This window comes from Antedon bifida, chromosome 7 (assembly GCF_963402885.1).
Source record: "Antedon bifida chromosome 7, ecAntBifi1.1, whole genome shotgun sequence".
NCBI classification, from domain to species: Eukaryota; Metazoa; Echinodermata; class Crinoidea; order Comatulida; family Antedonidae; genus Antedon; species Antedon bifida.
The window spans coordinates 19,141,778-19,159,714 of NC_136232.1; the positions used below are offsets into that span (position 1 = coordinate 19,141,778).

The window sequence follows — 17,937 nt, forward strand, 5'->3', positions numbered from 1 at the left end:
GCCGTTGGATGCAGAATTCCGTTAAACTACAATGTTCCACGGTGGAGATGTGCACCGCGGGACCAACACCACGAGTAAGCCTTAACAAGGTAAATACTTCTAATAATGTTTCCTCTTTTCGTAGTTCTCTTATAGGAGAGCCTAATGAGGATATCGTAGAAATTAATGGCGTCACCTATAGGTCGTTAATAGACTCCGGGTCCCAGATAACATCAATTACTGAAACTCTGTGGAAAGCTCATCCACAATTATGCAAACTAAATTTAAATCATCTTATTATTATATCGCATGAGGGCGGGCATTTGTGTAGGATGTGCTATGCGATTGCATTCTGTGTAGCGTGGGTAATTTATAGCGTGCTTACTACATGTGCGTTCTTTCTCTCATTGGACTCATTTGAAGTAACACGTCTAACGATTGTTGTCTTCAGATTTTAACATACAGCTATTTGTCTTGGGTGTCTTTTGGACACATTTAAGAGTCACATTTAGAGATTCTTTCAAATACTGTACTCGAGTCGAAGTTGCAGATTGTGTTTTGATCGACGTATTAACTGTTTTTTTTCCATAACGAGGACATTGGTTTAATATTCAAGATAAAGCTTTCAACATCCTGACGTAAGTGAGTACGTTCTCTTGATCTTTGGCTTAGTATAATAGAATTGTAACGACGACGTGTGAGGTAAGCCTGTGCGGACATTCGTTTGTCGTTTATTGTGAGGAATCGGAATTTTCTGGCATGCGCCTAGATCCAAAACACTATCAATAAAGTGTACAATTTTCCTCGATTTGTCTACGTCACCAGACATTGTTTACATTCACATCGGCGAAAATGATATTGGTGAACGTTCAAACGATTCAATTGTCCAAAACATTGTTAATCTCCTTGGGCTTGGTGTAGAATGTCAACGTGTGCTAGTTAGCCAAATGCTGAAACGGCATCCCCGTTGTGTGGGTCACACCTTTAACGATCGGGTCTCTGTCATTAATCAAAAACTTCAGTCAATTTATGCCGACGGTTGCGCGGCGGTTTTCCGTAATCAGTGAAACCAATAAAACCAAAATACGATTTATAGATTATTGTCAAGAAGGACTCCGGTGTAAAAATAGATAAAAACGTGTAAAGAACTTCGGGGAATGGTGTACATTAGGAGAAGAGATGTGGTTACGTTACTAAAGAAATTATAGGGCGTTGATTCATGACTCATTGGCTAGATAATGGACAAAGCTTTCCATTTACGTCTCCATTGTTGTTATAATATGGCTTTCATTGTTTTTATTGGGACTGGCCAAGTCTCTATAGCATCGTGTTACATAGGCCTAATATAACATAGTTAAAATTAAATGTAAATAAAATAATATATGGATTACGTACATGAAATAACGTATTATTGCTTCTTATATTTTTTCCAAGTCGCACTAGCTAGGCATAGTCTCAAGCACGCATTGCATAGCCCTAATATAACAGTTAAAATTAAATGTAAACAAAATAATATATGGATGTTACTGTACTTGAAATAACGTATTATTTATTGCTTCTTATATTTTTTTCCAAGTTGCACTAGCTAGACATAGTCTCAAGCACGCATTACATAGGCCTAATATAACAGTTCAAATTAAATGTAAACAAAATAATATATGGATGTTGATACTTGAAATAACGTATTTATATTGCTTCTTATATTCTTTCTATAGTTTGATTCTACAATAGCCTCAAGTTACAACTCTGCAATGAAATATTACATACATTGTAAATGTATACATAAAATGACTTTACAAAAACACAATATAAATAAAATGTTCAAATATATATTTGCACATAAAAAGTGTAGGCCTACAAAAATCCAATGTATAATAATGAATCCCCGTAGCTAAAGTGGAACATTCGAAACGTCACCAGTCTGTTCTGGATCAACTGTTGGTCAAATACAATCCACGATTTAATGCAAAATGCACCCCTATTTTTTTTCGAATGGAATAACCCTTTAAAAAAAACCCGGTAACTAAAATGCCCGTGATCCGTTTTTTATTAGATGGAATCATTTGTCCGGCGATTTGAATATTGCTGTTCCTGAATTATTTCCAATAGTTATCGCCATGGAAGTTTGGGGCTCGGCATTAGCTAACCGCTATATCTTGTTTTTCTGTGATAATTCAGCAGTTGTTGCTGTTATCAATAAGAAATCCGCTAAAGATTTGCTGTTTTTACGACTTATACGCCGTTTGGTTCTGGTTTGCCTCCGTTACATTATACAGTACATTTCCGTGCCTCACACATTCATGGAGTCTAGAATATTTTGGCAGATTTTCTATCAAGAGGGGAGTTTTTACGTGCTCTAAAGTCTTTTCTTGACCTTAGCCTCACTCCGTTAATTGTTCCTTCTTGTCAGATTTACATTTGGAAATTTTTTTTATAGGTATTGTGTGCACAGGTTCTCTGGATGCTGCTCCTCTCAATAAAGAAGCTGTATCACTGATACAATCATCGTTGGCGCCAACGACCGTTGCGGCGTACCAACGTAGTACAGTATTAGGAAACTCGCGGCCTACAGCGACAAGGTAAAGGAAACGTTTTTTTTTTGTTTTTTTTTTGTGGATTTTTACTTTTATGTTGAACCAAAGAAACGATAAGGAATAAATTACCTTCGTGACGTTTCGCCGACAATCTGTCAGCTGCTTCAGACTAAAGCCTGGGTTGGAATGGTCTGGTTTTTTGTAAGTGACGCTGAACAGCGCCACCAGCCGTCTGGTTGGTATTGACGGTAGAGCGTCTCCGCTGGCCCCCTCCTGCTTCAACTTTTTCCAGCAAACTATCATATGTATGTGGGAGGTCATACCCACCAATGTCTCTGTTGATATTATGTGGTCTTTTTCTTATGCAGATAGATTCTTTTATCTTTCTTTTGTCTGTCTGTGCTTCTTTTTCAATAACTCTCGCATTCCAATTTGGAATATGGTCATTCCCTATAGCGTGGTCAGTTATGGCTGACTTATGTAAAACCTGGGACGAAGAATTTCTATTTGCACGTGTTCTAACTACTTGGTTGTGTGTTGATACGTCTTTTTTATGTTCCCCAATTCTTGTATTCAGTGCCCTTCCGGTCTCTCCTATATATACTTTCTCACAGTTTAGACAGTTCACTTCGTATATAACTCCGCACATGTCTTCCGTTTTTATTCTATCTTTTGGGTGGACCAGTCCATTCTTTAATTTATTACTTGGAATGAAGAAAGTGTTCACTTTGTGCTTAGAAAAAGTGCGTCGAATCTTTTCAGAAATTCCGTGTATGTATGGGATACCTATGTGAGCTTTCATCTTCTCCATTTCTTTTCTTTGGCGTTCTTCTGGTTTGTTTTTTGACTTGACAGACCATTCCAACCCAGGCTTTAGTCTGAAGCAGCTGACAGATTGTCGGCGAAACGTCACGAAGGTAATTTATTCCTTATCGTTTCTTTGGTTCAACATAAAAGTAAAAATCCACAAAAAAATATTATTTGGAACCAGATGAATTTATTTAATGTAAAGGAAACGTGTTTATGATGTTTTTAAAATTAAAGGTTATATAACACAAATGGTTACAATAATGTTATTTTAACGTTTTTAAAACCCCATAAAAAGCGAAATATGTTTTAAAAACTGATATTTTAGGTTTTTAAAACTCTACAAATTAACGTTTTAAATATGAAAAATAGCGTTTTTAAAACCAAAACAATACGTCAAAAAAACTTTATTTTGACGTTAATTTAAATATCATTATTACCTTATCTTAATGTAATTTTAACGTTTTTAAAACCCCTCAAAACACAAAATATGTTTTTAAAACTGACATTTTAGGTTATATTTACCTGTAAAAACCGAATTTAAAACGTTTCAAACTGGACAAATTAACGTTTTTAATACAAAAAATTAGCATTTTTAAAACCATACAATACGTCAAAAAACGTTGCTTTAACGTTATTTAAATATCATTATTTCGTTATATATATACGTTTAAAATTTGTGTTTTAAACGTTCAAATAAAACGTTATTTCAACGTTTGCAAAACTCCACAAATTCACGTATTAAAAACGAAATATTATAACGTTTTTAAAACCAAAAAATACGTTAAAAAAAGTATTTTAACGTTATTATATCTAGGAATATTACGTTATAAATACGTTCCTTCCTTCTACAATCTGTAACTTTGTTTGCCCATTAAAGTAATTAAATCTAACCGCTAAACAAAGCAGAAAACGACCACCTATGGATATCCATACATTTTCAGTAAATTATTTGTTTTTTCTCATTTAGAATCATGGCTGGTGTTATTTTAGAGAATCTCAGTACCAAGAAGTTGTTCGGTTTTTGTGTAATCCTGCTAATAGTTCAGATAATTTGTTTCTTGGTCGGGGGACTTATCGCACCAAAACCTACAGATGCCAATAGTCACCTGACCACCACCAAATGTGTAGACCCTGCCGACAACGTTCATAAATGGTTTGTACCCAACGGACCTGGAGAGTGTTCCAAAGTAGCTAACTTTGAAGAGGCAGCAAGGAAGTACATTGATGCGAATCAGATCGTTTTTTCGTTACGAATGCCACATAGATCGTATAATATGAGTCGTAGCTTCCAATTCATACTGACCATGATCAGATTGGAAACACAGTACAAGTTAACTGTTCCCGATGCACCAGAAGAAATTACAATGATTGTGCGTGTTGGTTACAGAGATAGTGATTATGAAGATTGGAAAGAACTTACTAGAGTAACAGAAACAAGAAAACTTGAATGTCTGCTGCACTCGAATGAAGACGAAGGACCAGTTGACGGTGACCCGTATAATTGTGAGCCTCTACCGTTCTTTGAATTAAGCACCTGCCATCATAAGCAGTACCTAATCAATATTCGATTACCGGTAGAATTTAACAAAGAAACCAATGAACAGAAGTACAACACTAAGTTAGGCAGCATCACTGATATTTGGATCATTGAGATTCATCAAACTGGTGGTTTTACTTTAGTATGGCTGACAATGAAGTCTGTCATGACACCTATTCCACTTGTTTTCCTCATCTGGTTCTGGCTAAGAATCTCCAAGTTAAATCGATCGCCAGTTCTTATGGAAAAGTTTGTTATGGTTCTGGGAATTTCTATTACCTTCCTAAATATACCAATTGAATGGTTCACGTTCTGGTTCAACATCCCATACATGTTGCTGATTAGTGACATACGTCAAGGAATCTTTTATGCCACGTTACTCTCGTCTTGGATCATATTTGTTGGTGAACATCTCATGGACACAGTTGAGCGAGCAAGATTGAGTGCGTACTGGAAGCAAGTCGGGACAATTGCTTTTTGTTGTTTTTGTATGTTTGTCTTTGACATGTGCGAAAGAGGAGTGCAGATTTCAAATCCATTCTTTACTTTATGGACAACAGAGACAGGCAAAAACCTGGCTATGCTATTTCTTGTTATGGCTGGGATCTGTTTAAGTGCTTACTTCCTGTTTCTATGTTTCATGGTGTGGCAAATATTCAGAAACATCAGTATTAAACGTCTGGCGCTTCCACACATGGCCAAAGCTAGACGCCTTCATTATGAAGGTTTGATTTTCAGATTCAAATTCTTCATGTTGTTCACTTTGTTATGTGCTGCCCTCACTGTAATCTTCTTCATTTTGAGTCAAGTTTATGAAGATCACTATAAAATGGGACATGAGAAGACACTTCAGATTAGCAGCGCCTTCTTCACCGGTGTTTATGGCATGTGGAACATCTATGTGGTCGCTGTCATCTTTTTGTATGCCCCTTCACACAAGCAAGTCTCCTCTGACAATGATGACAGCAGCGAAGGAAGTCATGTGGAGTTCCAGTTGGAATCTACATCCACGACGCCAGGGTCTGATGACCCACCGTCAGCATCAGCAGCAGCAAGAACCGACCAATCAGAGCTTAAGAACCTCCTTACAAAAACCGCTATTGACTAATTTGATAATAAATCAGGAAAGAGTGTTCATTGCATAACGGTACACTGTATGTTCTTATACAAAGACCATATAAAATGTATAATGTGTCTCATACAAGTGGTCCAACTTATTATGTACACATGTATGCAAATCACAGACTAAAACTAACTTGATAATTACATTTCTCCTTGAAAACTTGAGTATTAAATATCATAATAAAAAGTGCCAAATATATTTATTTTTCTTTATTTATAAACTTGTAAGTTTGTAAACTTGATGTAAGTTTGTAAACTTGATGTAAGTTTGTAAACTTCATGTAAGTTTGATTGAGTGAAAGCTGTTCAATAATTGTAGTTAGTAACTTTAAAGGCCCCCACCAATATTTGTATATACCGTTTATTTAAGATAACATTGAGTGTACTTAACCTAACTTGATATTTATAGTACATGATATCGTGTTACCAGAGTAGTATACATATACCATGGACCTAGGTCCATGCATATACCAAGCAATAAAATACATGCCTAGTTTAGGATTTATCCTTTCTGTGTCATGAAGGCTGGCCAAATAGATTCTTTATTAATTACTAAGGCAATTGTGTCCTAAGCCTACTAGACACCCGGTCTTATAAGAACAATTTGATACAACTTTGTATGCCAGACAAGTGAAATATTGAGCCCTCATAAAATATTATTCATGATGATAATTTATTGTTGAAATGTTTAATCGAAATATAACATGTATTATATATTTTCATTGTGTCAAGAATGTAATAAAATTGTATGCATACATAAAAAAATTAATTAGATTGGAATAAAGGTCAGAGTATGGTATTCTATGAATTAGTGCATTCTTCATGTTTCACGTATTATATTCTGGGAAATTTATATATTATTAGGGATGTTACTGGGTTACCTGTGTTTTATTATTATGCCATGTTTTCTATTAAACCAGATCGTGTATAGGCTTAGGTACATTAGGCATGTTACTTGCTGGCTTCTCCGTCGGAAGCTAATCGTGTATAGGCTTATGTAGATTAGGCATGTTGCTGTTTTTGACTGTGACAAATATCCGTGTTCTCTCAGAGATAAAATGCAAGTATGTCAATCACATGCTATCAAATCAGAAAAATTAATAAAGCTCTATCTAACACTATCAAACTAATTTTGATAAAAAAAGTGTGATGTTCCCAAATATGGTAGTGATAATATGATGCCATCATGTCCATATGGGCACACCATTTTTTGTTCGCATAAAGTTTTATATTTTAGAAAAAATAATAATAATTACATGTTTGTATGTAAGTTTGTTTGTCATCCTTGAGTATGCCAATCGATATATTGATCAAATTGAGCTGAAAATAACATGCACTCAGTCACTCTGCATTTTCTCAAGTATTTTTCTCATTTGTATACGTGCTTTAATTTGTTTGAATATCAGTTTATGAATTATTCCTTGTTAGACCAGTGAAGCTTCATAATTTATTATTGAATATTGTGTCTAATGTAATATGGATGTGTACTGTACTTGAGTAGTGATGTGTAAGGTAATCAATATTAATCAATATACGATACTAATTGATTACTTTAAGATAATGTATGTTTAAATTATTGTTTGTGAATTACTGTTAGTGAGAATGCTTAATGAGTTGGCTTGAGGCCGACTTGACTTGGGGCCGACTTGACTTTGGCCGAGACGGTTTAGGGCCGAGTTGGATCGAATTCTATTAAACGTATAAAGGAGGATTGTTTGACGAGATGAAAGTGAAGTCTGGTCTTTGTTTTTCAATGAAAACTGGAACCTTTTACAGGATTTGTTGGATCGATTGATAATGAAATCAGGAAATTTGAAAGCAGATGTGCAAAGGAGAAAGATCCTGAAATTGCTACGCACGTAGTATTAGAGCAGTACATTGACAGTTATAGCAACTGCTCCATACAAAGATGGTAAAATATTGGAGAGATGGCTTTCCTAAACACCATCATTACACCAAAAGAACATTACCAACTAGAGGGAGGCAAGTCTCTCAGTGTCTAAGAACGCTTTAGAGTTGAAAAAACCCATCACTTGAACCTTACGCCATTAAAGAACATAGTTTCCTCGCTTGTTGTACCATAATCTGTAAAGAATGACGTCATGAAAAATTCTGGATTTAAAGAACAAGCCATCACAGATATATAATGCCGATGAAACCAAACTTAGTTTGGTGCACAATCTATCAAAGATTCAAGATAGATCAAGATAGAGAACTATCCAGTGTAAAATAAGTGGAAACAGAGTGAGAATGTAATAGTGCTAGCCTGTGCAAATGCTGCAGGGTTATTTACCACCCTTGATTATTAAAGGCCAGCGACTGAGCGATTTTTGAAAAACCATTCTACTGTAACATGCTTGCACAGAGTTGTTGATGATTGGTTAGAAAGTTTTAATGACTCAGAGGTCGTCGGCGCTTGTTTCTTAGATATATCCAAGTGCTTTGACACGATAGATCACTCAATTTTGTTATTTAAGCTTTACAAATATGGTTTCCATGAAAATGTTGTTTACTGGTTTAGTAATTACTTAAAAAACAGAAAACAGTTTGTATACTGTAACAATAACAAATCTACACTTAAAGAAATCAATATTGGTGTTCCACAAGGAAGTGTCCTGGGACCCATCTTGTTTCTCATTTTCATAAATGATATTTCGCAGTCTATAGTAAATGGAACTTACAGCGTTTTTGCTGATGATGTTGTGGTTTACACCTCAGGTGATACTGCTAAGATAGTAAATGATTCATTACAAATAATTATTGATAACATTGGTAAATGGTATGATGGCAACCACCTCTCTATAAATACTGAAAAAACAAAGGTTATGTTACTAAGAAACAATCATACAGCTGACAGTAATGATTTAAATATACAAATTGGAACCAGTAAATTAGAACAAGTTGATAGTATAAGGTATCTGGGAGTCGTAATCGATGAAATGTTGGCTTGGAAACAAAATACTCAATGTATTAGTAAAAATATTGGATATAAAATAACAATGCTAGGTAAAATGGCTATTAGTTTAAGTAAACCGTTACTTGAAACTCTATATATAAGTACAATTCAGCCTTGTAGTGATTATGCTATAACAGTCTGGGGAAATACGACAGAGTTAAACAAAAATATTTTAAAGCGACATCAAAAAAGAGCTGCTCGAATTGTAACTAACAACTTCGATTATATTAATGTAAGGGGTGACAACATCATCCAGAACCTATCGTGGCAAACTCTTGAAGAGAAACGAGATTTCTCCCTAGCATGTATAATGTATAAATGTGTTTACGGCCTTGCACCAATTAGATTAGTAAATGAAATTGAATTGATTCGCGATATTCACACCCACTTAACACGTGGAGTAGAAAATTTGAATGTAACAATACCTAAATACACCCTTAGTAAAATGAATTCGTCCTTTAAAGTTGCAGGCGCAAAAATATGGAACAATTTACCAATTAATATTAAATCGGCACCAACAATTACGTCCTTTAAGGCTAGATACAAATCTCATTTCTTTTCATAAAAAACTGACATGTATTATATTTAATTAAGTTTCTCTTTTGTATATTTTGATTAAGACAGGACCACAATGTAAAACAGATACACTGTTATCTGATTGTTTTATCCTGTATAAATATATTATTAATTATTATTAATTATTATTATTATTATTATTATTATTATTATTATTATTATTATTATTATTATTATTATTATTATTATTATTATTATTATTATTATTATTATTATTATTATTATTATTATTATTATTATTATTATTATTATTATTATTATTATTATTATTATTATTATTATTATTATTATTATTATTATTATTATTATTATTATTATTATTATTATTATTATTATTATTATTATTATTATTATTATTATTATTATTATTATTATTATTATTATTATTATTATTATTATTATTATTATTATTATTATTATTATTATTATTATTATTATTATTATTATTATTATTATTATTATTATTATTATTATTATTATTATTATTATTATTATTATTATTATTATTATTATTATTATTATTATTATTATTATTATTATTATTATTATTATTATTATTATTATTATTATTATTATTATTATTATTATTATTATTATTATTATTATTATTATTATTATTATTATTATTATTATTATTATTATTATTATTATTATTATTATTATTATTATTATTATTATTATTATTATTATTATTATTATTCTGTAATGCAGAATGCTCCTGCCGATTCTTTCTTTGGTGTCAGCAAATCACTGTTCATTGATACGGAGTTGTTTGACATGTGGTTTAGAAAGTTTTTTGTTGGTTCTCCTTTCCACCGAACACAACAAATCATCTGTAACCTTTGGGTAAATTTGTTTTCCAATCATTGAAATCTGAATACAAGAAAGCATGTGAAAAGTTCCTTAAGAAAAATCCAGGAAAAAACACGGTTCAACTTTTACGGAATATTGAAAGATGCGTATTGCTGCTACATATAAGCGGGTTTTCTGCAACGGGTATATATCCTTTTAATCCAGATGCTGCTGCTGAGTTTCTACAAGCTTCAACTGTAGAGAACATTTTCGCGGATAAGCCTGTTAATTCAAATTAAGTCAATCCACAGGATCAACCCTTTCATGATTCGGCTTAACAAATTGTCAACTGCAATTCCACAGACAACCCTGGGCCAAGTATGTTTATCTACTCCTCTCTACCACTCGGATGGTACTTGGTTACATTTCAACAAGAATATTTATGTTAGTGTGGTATACATTACTTTTAGCTTTTTGATTCTTTTACTTTTAATTGATTTACAGCATTTTGGAATGCTATTAAGTATTGTGTTGATTTTTTTTCGACTTAAAATGTGAATAGACACCACATTTACTCTCGATAGGGTAATCGGGAAATGCCTGTGGTCCTCTATTTGTTTATAGGATTAACCATTTTTATATACTCGGATGCCAATAGAGACACAATTTAATACCATAGTGTGGTATTTAGGGGGAGGGGCAAGAAAACTGTAAAAAAAATTAAATCTTCCGCAAACGGAACAAACCTCACAGAACGCCTTTGAGGAACTGAAAGCGCAATTTGGTGAGGTGTTTTTTGCCGGGGATCCGCTTGCTGAATTCTATGAAAGAGTCCAATATCCAGCAGAGACTCCTTCAATATATGCCGTAGAGCTAGAAGGACTTCTGAGAGAGGTGGAAGAAAGAGTGCAACATCAACAATGGTTGATGGCGACCATTATGCTGACGCAACAGTTTATGAGGGGAGTAGGAGATGCGCATGTAACACAGAGACTTCCTCCCATGAGACCAAGATCTATGATATTCAAAGAGGTAAAAGCAGAACTCCGTCTTATGGAACGGGAGAACAAGACTACAAAAACTGTACAACAACAGTCAAATCAAGTTGACCGTCCAGAAAAAACGAAACTAGACAATTTAACAAAAGCAGTGAACGATTTAAAAGAACAGTTTACACAACTGCTGTCTATAACAATAAGCCCAAGCGAGACCTGATTTCATAAGTGCCCAACAAGATGAAAATCAAGAACTTATAAGGTGCAGAAAGTGCGGACAAGAAGGTCATATTGCCGTTGGATGCAGAATTCCGTTAAACTACAATGTTCCACGGTGGAGATGTGCACCGCGGGACCAACACCACGAGTAAGCCTTAACAAGGTAAATACTTCTAATAATGTTTCCTCTTTTCGTAGTTCTCTTATAGGAGAGCCTAATGAGGATATCGTAGAAATTAATGGCGTCACCTATAGGTCGTTAATAGACTCCGGGTCCCAGATAACATCAATTACTGAAACTCTGTGGAAAGCTCATCCACAATTATGCAAACTAAATTTAAATCATCTTATTATTATATCGCATGAGGGCGGGCATTTGTGTAGGATGTGCTATGCGATTGCATTCTGTGTAGCGTGGGTAATTTATAGCGTGCTTACTACATGTGCGTTCTTTCTCTCATTGGACTCATTTGAAGTAACACGTCTAACGATTGTTGTCTTCAGATTTTAACATACAGCTATTTGTCTTGGGTGTCTTTTGGACACATTTAAGAGTCACATTTAGAGATTCTTTCAAATACTGTACTCGAGTCGAAGTTGCAGATTGTGTTTTGATCGACGTATTAACTGGTTTTTTTCCATAACGAGGACATTGGTTTAATATTCAAGATAATCCTTTCAACATCCTGACGTAAGTGAGTACGTTCTCTTGATCTTTGGCTTAGTATAATAGAATGGTAACGACGACGTATGAGGTAAGCCTGTGCGGACATTCGTTTGTCGTTTATTGTGAGGAATCGGAATTTTCTGGCATGCGCCTAGATCCAAAACACTATCAATAAAGTGTACAATTTTCCTCGATTTGTCTACGTCACCAGACATTGTTTACATTCACATCGGCGAAAATGATATTGGTGAACGTTCAAACGATTCAATTGTCCAAAACATTGTTAATCTCCTTGGGCTTGGTGTAGAATGTCAACGTGTGCTAGTTAGCCAAATGCTGAAACGGCATCCCCGTTGTGTGGGTCACACCTTTAACGATCGGGTCTCTGTCATTAATCAAAAACTTCAGTCAATTTATGCCGACGGTTGCGCGGCGGTTTTCCGTAATCAGTGAAACCAATAAAACCAAAATACGATTTATAGATTATTGTCAAGAAGGACTCCGGTGTAAAAATAGATAAAAACGTGTAAAGAACTTCGGGGAATGGTGTACATTAGGAGAAGAGATGTGGTTACGTTACTAAAGAAATTATAGGGCGTTGATTCATGACTCATTGGCTAGATAATGGACAAAGCTTTCCATTTACGTCTCCATTGTTGTTATAATATGGCTTTCATTGTTTTTATTGGGACTGGCCAAGTCTCTATAGCATCGTGTTACATAGGCCTAATATAACATAGTTAAAATTAAATGTAAATAAAATAATATATGGATTACGTACATGAAATAACGTATTATTGCTTCTTATATTTTTTCCAAGTCGCACTAGCTAGGCATAGTCTCAAGCACGCATTGCATAGCCCTAATATAACAGTTAAAATTAAATGTAAACAAAATAATATATGGATGTTACTGTACTTGAAATAACGTATTACTTATTGCTTCTTATATTTTTTTCCAAGTTGCACTAGCTAGACATAGTCTCAAGCACGCATTACATAGGCCTAATATAACAGTTAAAATTAAATGTAAACAAAATAATATATGGATGTTGATACTTGAAATAACGTATTTATATTGCTTCTTATATTCTTTCTATAGTTTGATTCTACAATAGCCTCAAGTTACAACTCTGCAATGAAATATTACATACATTGTAAATGTATACATAAAATGACTTTACAAAAACACAATATAAATAAAATGTTCAAATATATATTTGCACATAAAAAGTGTAGGCCTACAAAAATCCAATGTATAATAATGAATCCCCGTAGCTAAAGTGGAACATTCGAAACGTCACCAGTCTGTTCTGGATCAACTGTTGGTCAAATACAATCCACGATTTAATGCAAAATGCACCCCTATTTTTTTTCGAATGGAATAACCCTTAAAAAAAAACCCGGTAACTAAAATGCCCGTGATCCGTTTTTTATTAGATGGAATCATTTGTTCGGCGATTTGAATATTGCTGTTCCTGAATTATTTCCAATAGTTATCGCCATGGAAGTTTGGGGCTCGGCATTAGCTAACCGCTATATCTTGTTTTTCTGTGATAATTCAGCAGTTGTTGCTGTTATCAATAAGAAATCCGCTAAAGATTTGCTGTTTTTACGACTTATACGCCGTTTGGTTCTGGTTTGCCTCCGTTACATTATACAGTACATTTCCGTGCCTCACACATTCATGGAGTCTAGAATATTTTGGCAGATTTTCTATCAAGAGGGGAGTTTTTACGTGCTCTAAAGTCTTTTCTTGACCTTAGCCTCACTCCGTTAATTGTTCCTTCTTGTCAGATTTACATTTGGAAATATTTTTTTTTAGGTATTGTGTGCACAGGTTCTCTGGATGCTGCTCCTCTCAATAAAGAAGCTGTATCACTGATACAATCATCGTTGGCACCAACGACCGTTGCGGCGTACCAACGTAGTACAGTATTAGGAAACTCGCGGCCTACAGCGACAAGGTAAAGGAAACGTGTTTATGATGTTTTTAAAATTAAAGGTTATATAACACAAATGGTTACAATAATGTTATTTTACCGTTTTTAAAACCCCATAAAAAGCGAAATATGTTTTAAAAACTGATATTTTAGGTTTTTAAAACTCTTCAAATTAACGTTTTAAATATGAAAAATAGCGTTTCACGTATTATATTTTGTGAAATTTATATATTATTAGGGATGTTACTGGGTTACCTGTGTTTTATTATTATGCCATGTTTTCTATTAAACCAGATCGTGTATAGGCTTAGGTACATTAGGCATGTTACTTGCTGGCTTCTCCGTCGGAAGCTAATCGTGTATAGGCTTATGTAGATTAGGCATGTTGCTGTTTTTGACTGTGACAAATATCCGTGTTCTCTCAGAGATAAAATGCAAGTATGTCAATCACATGTTATCAAATCAGAAAAATTAATAAAGCTCTATCTAACACTATCAAACTAATTTTGATAAAAAAAGTGTGATGTTCCCAAATATGGTAGTGATAATATGATGCCATCATGTCCATATGGGCACACCATTTTTTGTTCGCATAAAGTTTTATATTTTAGAAAAAATAATAATAATTACATGTTTGTATGTAAGTTTGTTTGTCATCCTTGAGTATGCCAATCGATATATTGATCAAATTGAGCTGAAAATAACATGCACTCAGTCACTCTGCATTTTCTCAAGTATTTTTCTCATTTGTATACGTGCTTTAATTCGTTTGAATATCAGTTTATGAATTATTCCTTGTTAGACCAGTGAAGCTTCATAATTTAATATTGAATATTGTGTCTAATGTAATATGGATGTGTACTGTACTTGAGTAGTGATGTGTAAGGTAATCAATATTAATCAATATACGATACTAATTGATTACTTTAAGATAATGTATGTTTAAATTATTGTTTGTGAATTACTGTTAGTGAGAATGCTTAATGAGTTGGCTTGAGGCCGACATGACTTGGGGCCGACTTGACTTTGGCCGAGACGGTTTAGGGCCGAGTTGGATCGAATTCTATTAAACGTATAAAGGAGGATTGTTTGACGAGATGAAAGTGAAGTCTGGTCTTTGTTTTTCAATGAAAACTGGAACCTTTTACAGGATTTGTTGGATCAATTGATAATGAAATCAGGAAATTTGAAAGCAGATGTGCAAAGGAGAAAGATCCTGAAATTGCTACGCACGTAGTATTAGAGCAGTACATTGACAGTTATAGCAACTGCTCCATACAAAGATGGTAAAATATTGGAGAGATGGCTTTCCTAAACACCATCATTACACCAAAAGAACATTACCAACTAGAGGGAGGCATGTCTCTCAGTGTCTAAGAACGCTTTAGAGTTGAAAAAAAAACCCATCACTTGAACCTTACGCCATTAAAGAACATAGTTTCCTCACTTGTTGTACCATAATCTGTAAAAAATGACATCATGAAAAATTCATCGATAAAGATTTATATAAACATTTGTCAAAACCGACTTTCTATTGACAACCCTGGGCCAAGTATGTTTATCTACTCCTCTCTACCACTCGGATGGTACTTGGTTACATTCCAACAAGAATATTTATGTTAGTGTGGTATACATTACTTTTAGCTTTTTGATTCTTTTACTTTTAATTGATTTACAGCATTTTGGAATGCTATTAAGTATTGTGTTGATTTGTTTTCGACTTAAAATGTGAATAGACACCACATTTACTCTCGATAGGGTAATCGGGAAATGCCTGTGGTCCTCTATTTGTTTATAGGATTAACCATTTTTATATACTCGGATGCCAATAGAGACACAATTTAATACCATAGTGCGGTATTTAGGGGGAGGGGCAAGAAAACTGTAAAAAAAATTAAATCTTCCGCAAACGGAACAGACCTCACAGAACGCCTTTGAAGAATTGAAAGCGCAATTTGGTGAGGTGTTTTTTGCCGGGAATCCGCTTGCTGAATTCTATGAAAGAGTCCAATATCCAGCAGAGACTCCTTCAATATATGCCGTAGAGCTAGAAGGACTTCTGAGAGAGGTGGAAGAAAGAGTGCAACATCAAATGGTTGATGGCGACCATTATGCTGACGCAACAGTTTATGAGGGGAGTAGGAGATGCGCATGTAACACAGAGACTTCCTCCCATGAGACCAAGATCTATGATATTCAAAGAGGTAAAAGCAGAACTCCGTCTTATGGAACGGGAGAACAAGACTACAAAAACTGTACAACAACAGTCAAATCAAGTTGACCGTCCAGAAAAAACGAAACTAGACAATTTAACAAAAGCAGTGAACGATTTAAAAGAACAGTTTACACAACTGCTGTCTATAACAATAAGCCCAAGCGAGACCTGATTTCATAAGTGCCCAACAAGATGAAAATCAAGAACTTATAAGGTGCAGAAAGTGCGGACAAGAAGGTCATATTGCCGTTGGATGCAGAATTCCGTTAAACTACAATGTTCCACGGTGGAGATGTGCACCGCGGGACCAACACCACGAGTAAGCCTTAACAAGGTAAATACTTCTAATAATGTTTCCTCTTTTCGTAGTTCTCTTATAGGAGAGCCTAATGAGGATATCGTAGAAACTAATGGCGTCACCTATAGGTCGTTAATAGACTCCGGGTCCCAGATAACATCAATTACTGAAACTCTGTGGAAAGCTCATCCACAATTATGCAAACTAAATTTAAATCATCTTATTATTATATCGCATGAGGGCGGGCATTTGTGTAGGATGTGCTATGCGATTGCATTCTGTGTAGCGTGGGTAATTTATAGCGTGCTTACTACATGTGCGTTCTTTCTCTCATTGGACTCATTTGAAGTAACACGTCTAACGATTGTTGTCTTCAGATTTTAACATACAGCTATTTGTCTTGGGTGTCTTTTGGACACATTTAAGAGTCACATTTAGAGATTCTTTCAAATACTGTACTCGAGTCGAAGTTGCAGATTGTGTTTTGATCGACGTATTAACTGGTTTTTTTCCATAACGAGGACATTGGTTTAATATTCAAGATAATCCTTTCAACATCCTGACGTAAGTGAGTACGTTCTCTTGATCTTTGGCTTAGTATAATAGAATGGTAACGACGACGTATGAGGTAAGCCTGTGCGGACATTCGTTTGTCGTTTATTGTGAGGAATCGGAATTTTCTGGCATGCGCCTAGATCCAAAACACTATCAATAAAGTGTACAATTTTCCTCGATTTGTCTACGTCACCAGACATTGTTTACATTCACATCGGCGAAAATGATATTGGTGAACGTTCAAACGATTCAATTGTCCAAAACATTGTTAATCTCCTTGGGCTTGGTGTAGAATGTCAACGTGTGCTAGTTAGCCAAATGCTGAAACGGCATCCCCGTTGTGTGGGTCACACCTTTAACGATCGGGTCTCTGTCATTAATCAAAAACTTCAGTCAATTTATGCCGACGGTTGCGCGGCGGTTTTCCGTAATCAGTGAAACCAATAAAACCAAAATACGATTTATAGATTATTGTCAAGAAGGACTCCGGTGTAAAAATAGATAAAAACGTGTAAAGAACTTCGGGGAATGGTGTACATTAGGAGAAGAGATGTGGTTACGTTACTAAAGAAATTATAGGGCGTTGATTCATGACTCATTGGCTAGATAATGGACAAAGCTTTCCATTTACGTCTCCATTGTTGTTATAATATGGCTTTCATTGTTTTTATTGGGACTGGCCAAGTCTCTATAGCATCGTGTTACATAGGCCTAATATAACATAGTTAAAATTAAATGTA

At 34.5% G+C, this 17,937-nt stretch overlaps 1 protein-coding gene and 1 pseudogene across 1 annotated transcript; one reads left to right on the forward strand and one right to left on the reverse strand.

Annotated features, from left to right (window-relative positions):
* Positions 1-2,682: 2,682 nt before the first annotated feature.
* LOC144848973 (uncharacterized) lies at positions 2,683-3,324 on the reverse strand. The gene has a single exon (XM_078705925.1). It carries the CDS (start codon positions 3,322-3,324, stop codon positions 2,683-2,685), a length of 642 nt encoding a protein of 213 aa, XP_078562051.1.
* Positions 3,325-4,294: 970 nt separating this feature from the next.
* Positions 4,295-6,167, forward strand: LOC144848127 (protein wntless homolog pseudogene; annotated as a pseudogene).
* Positions 6,168-17,937: the final 11,770 nt, after the last annotated feature.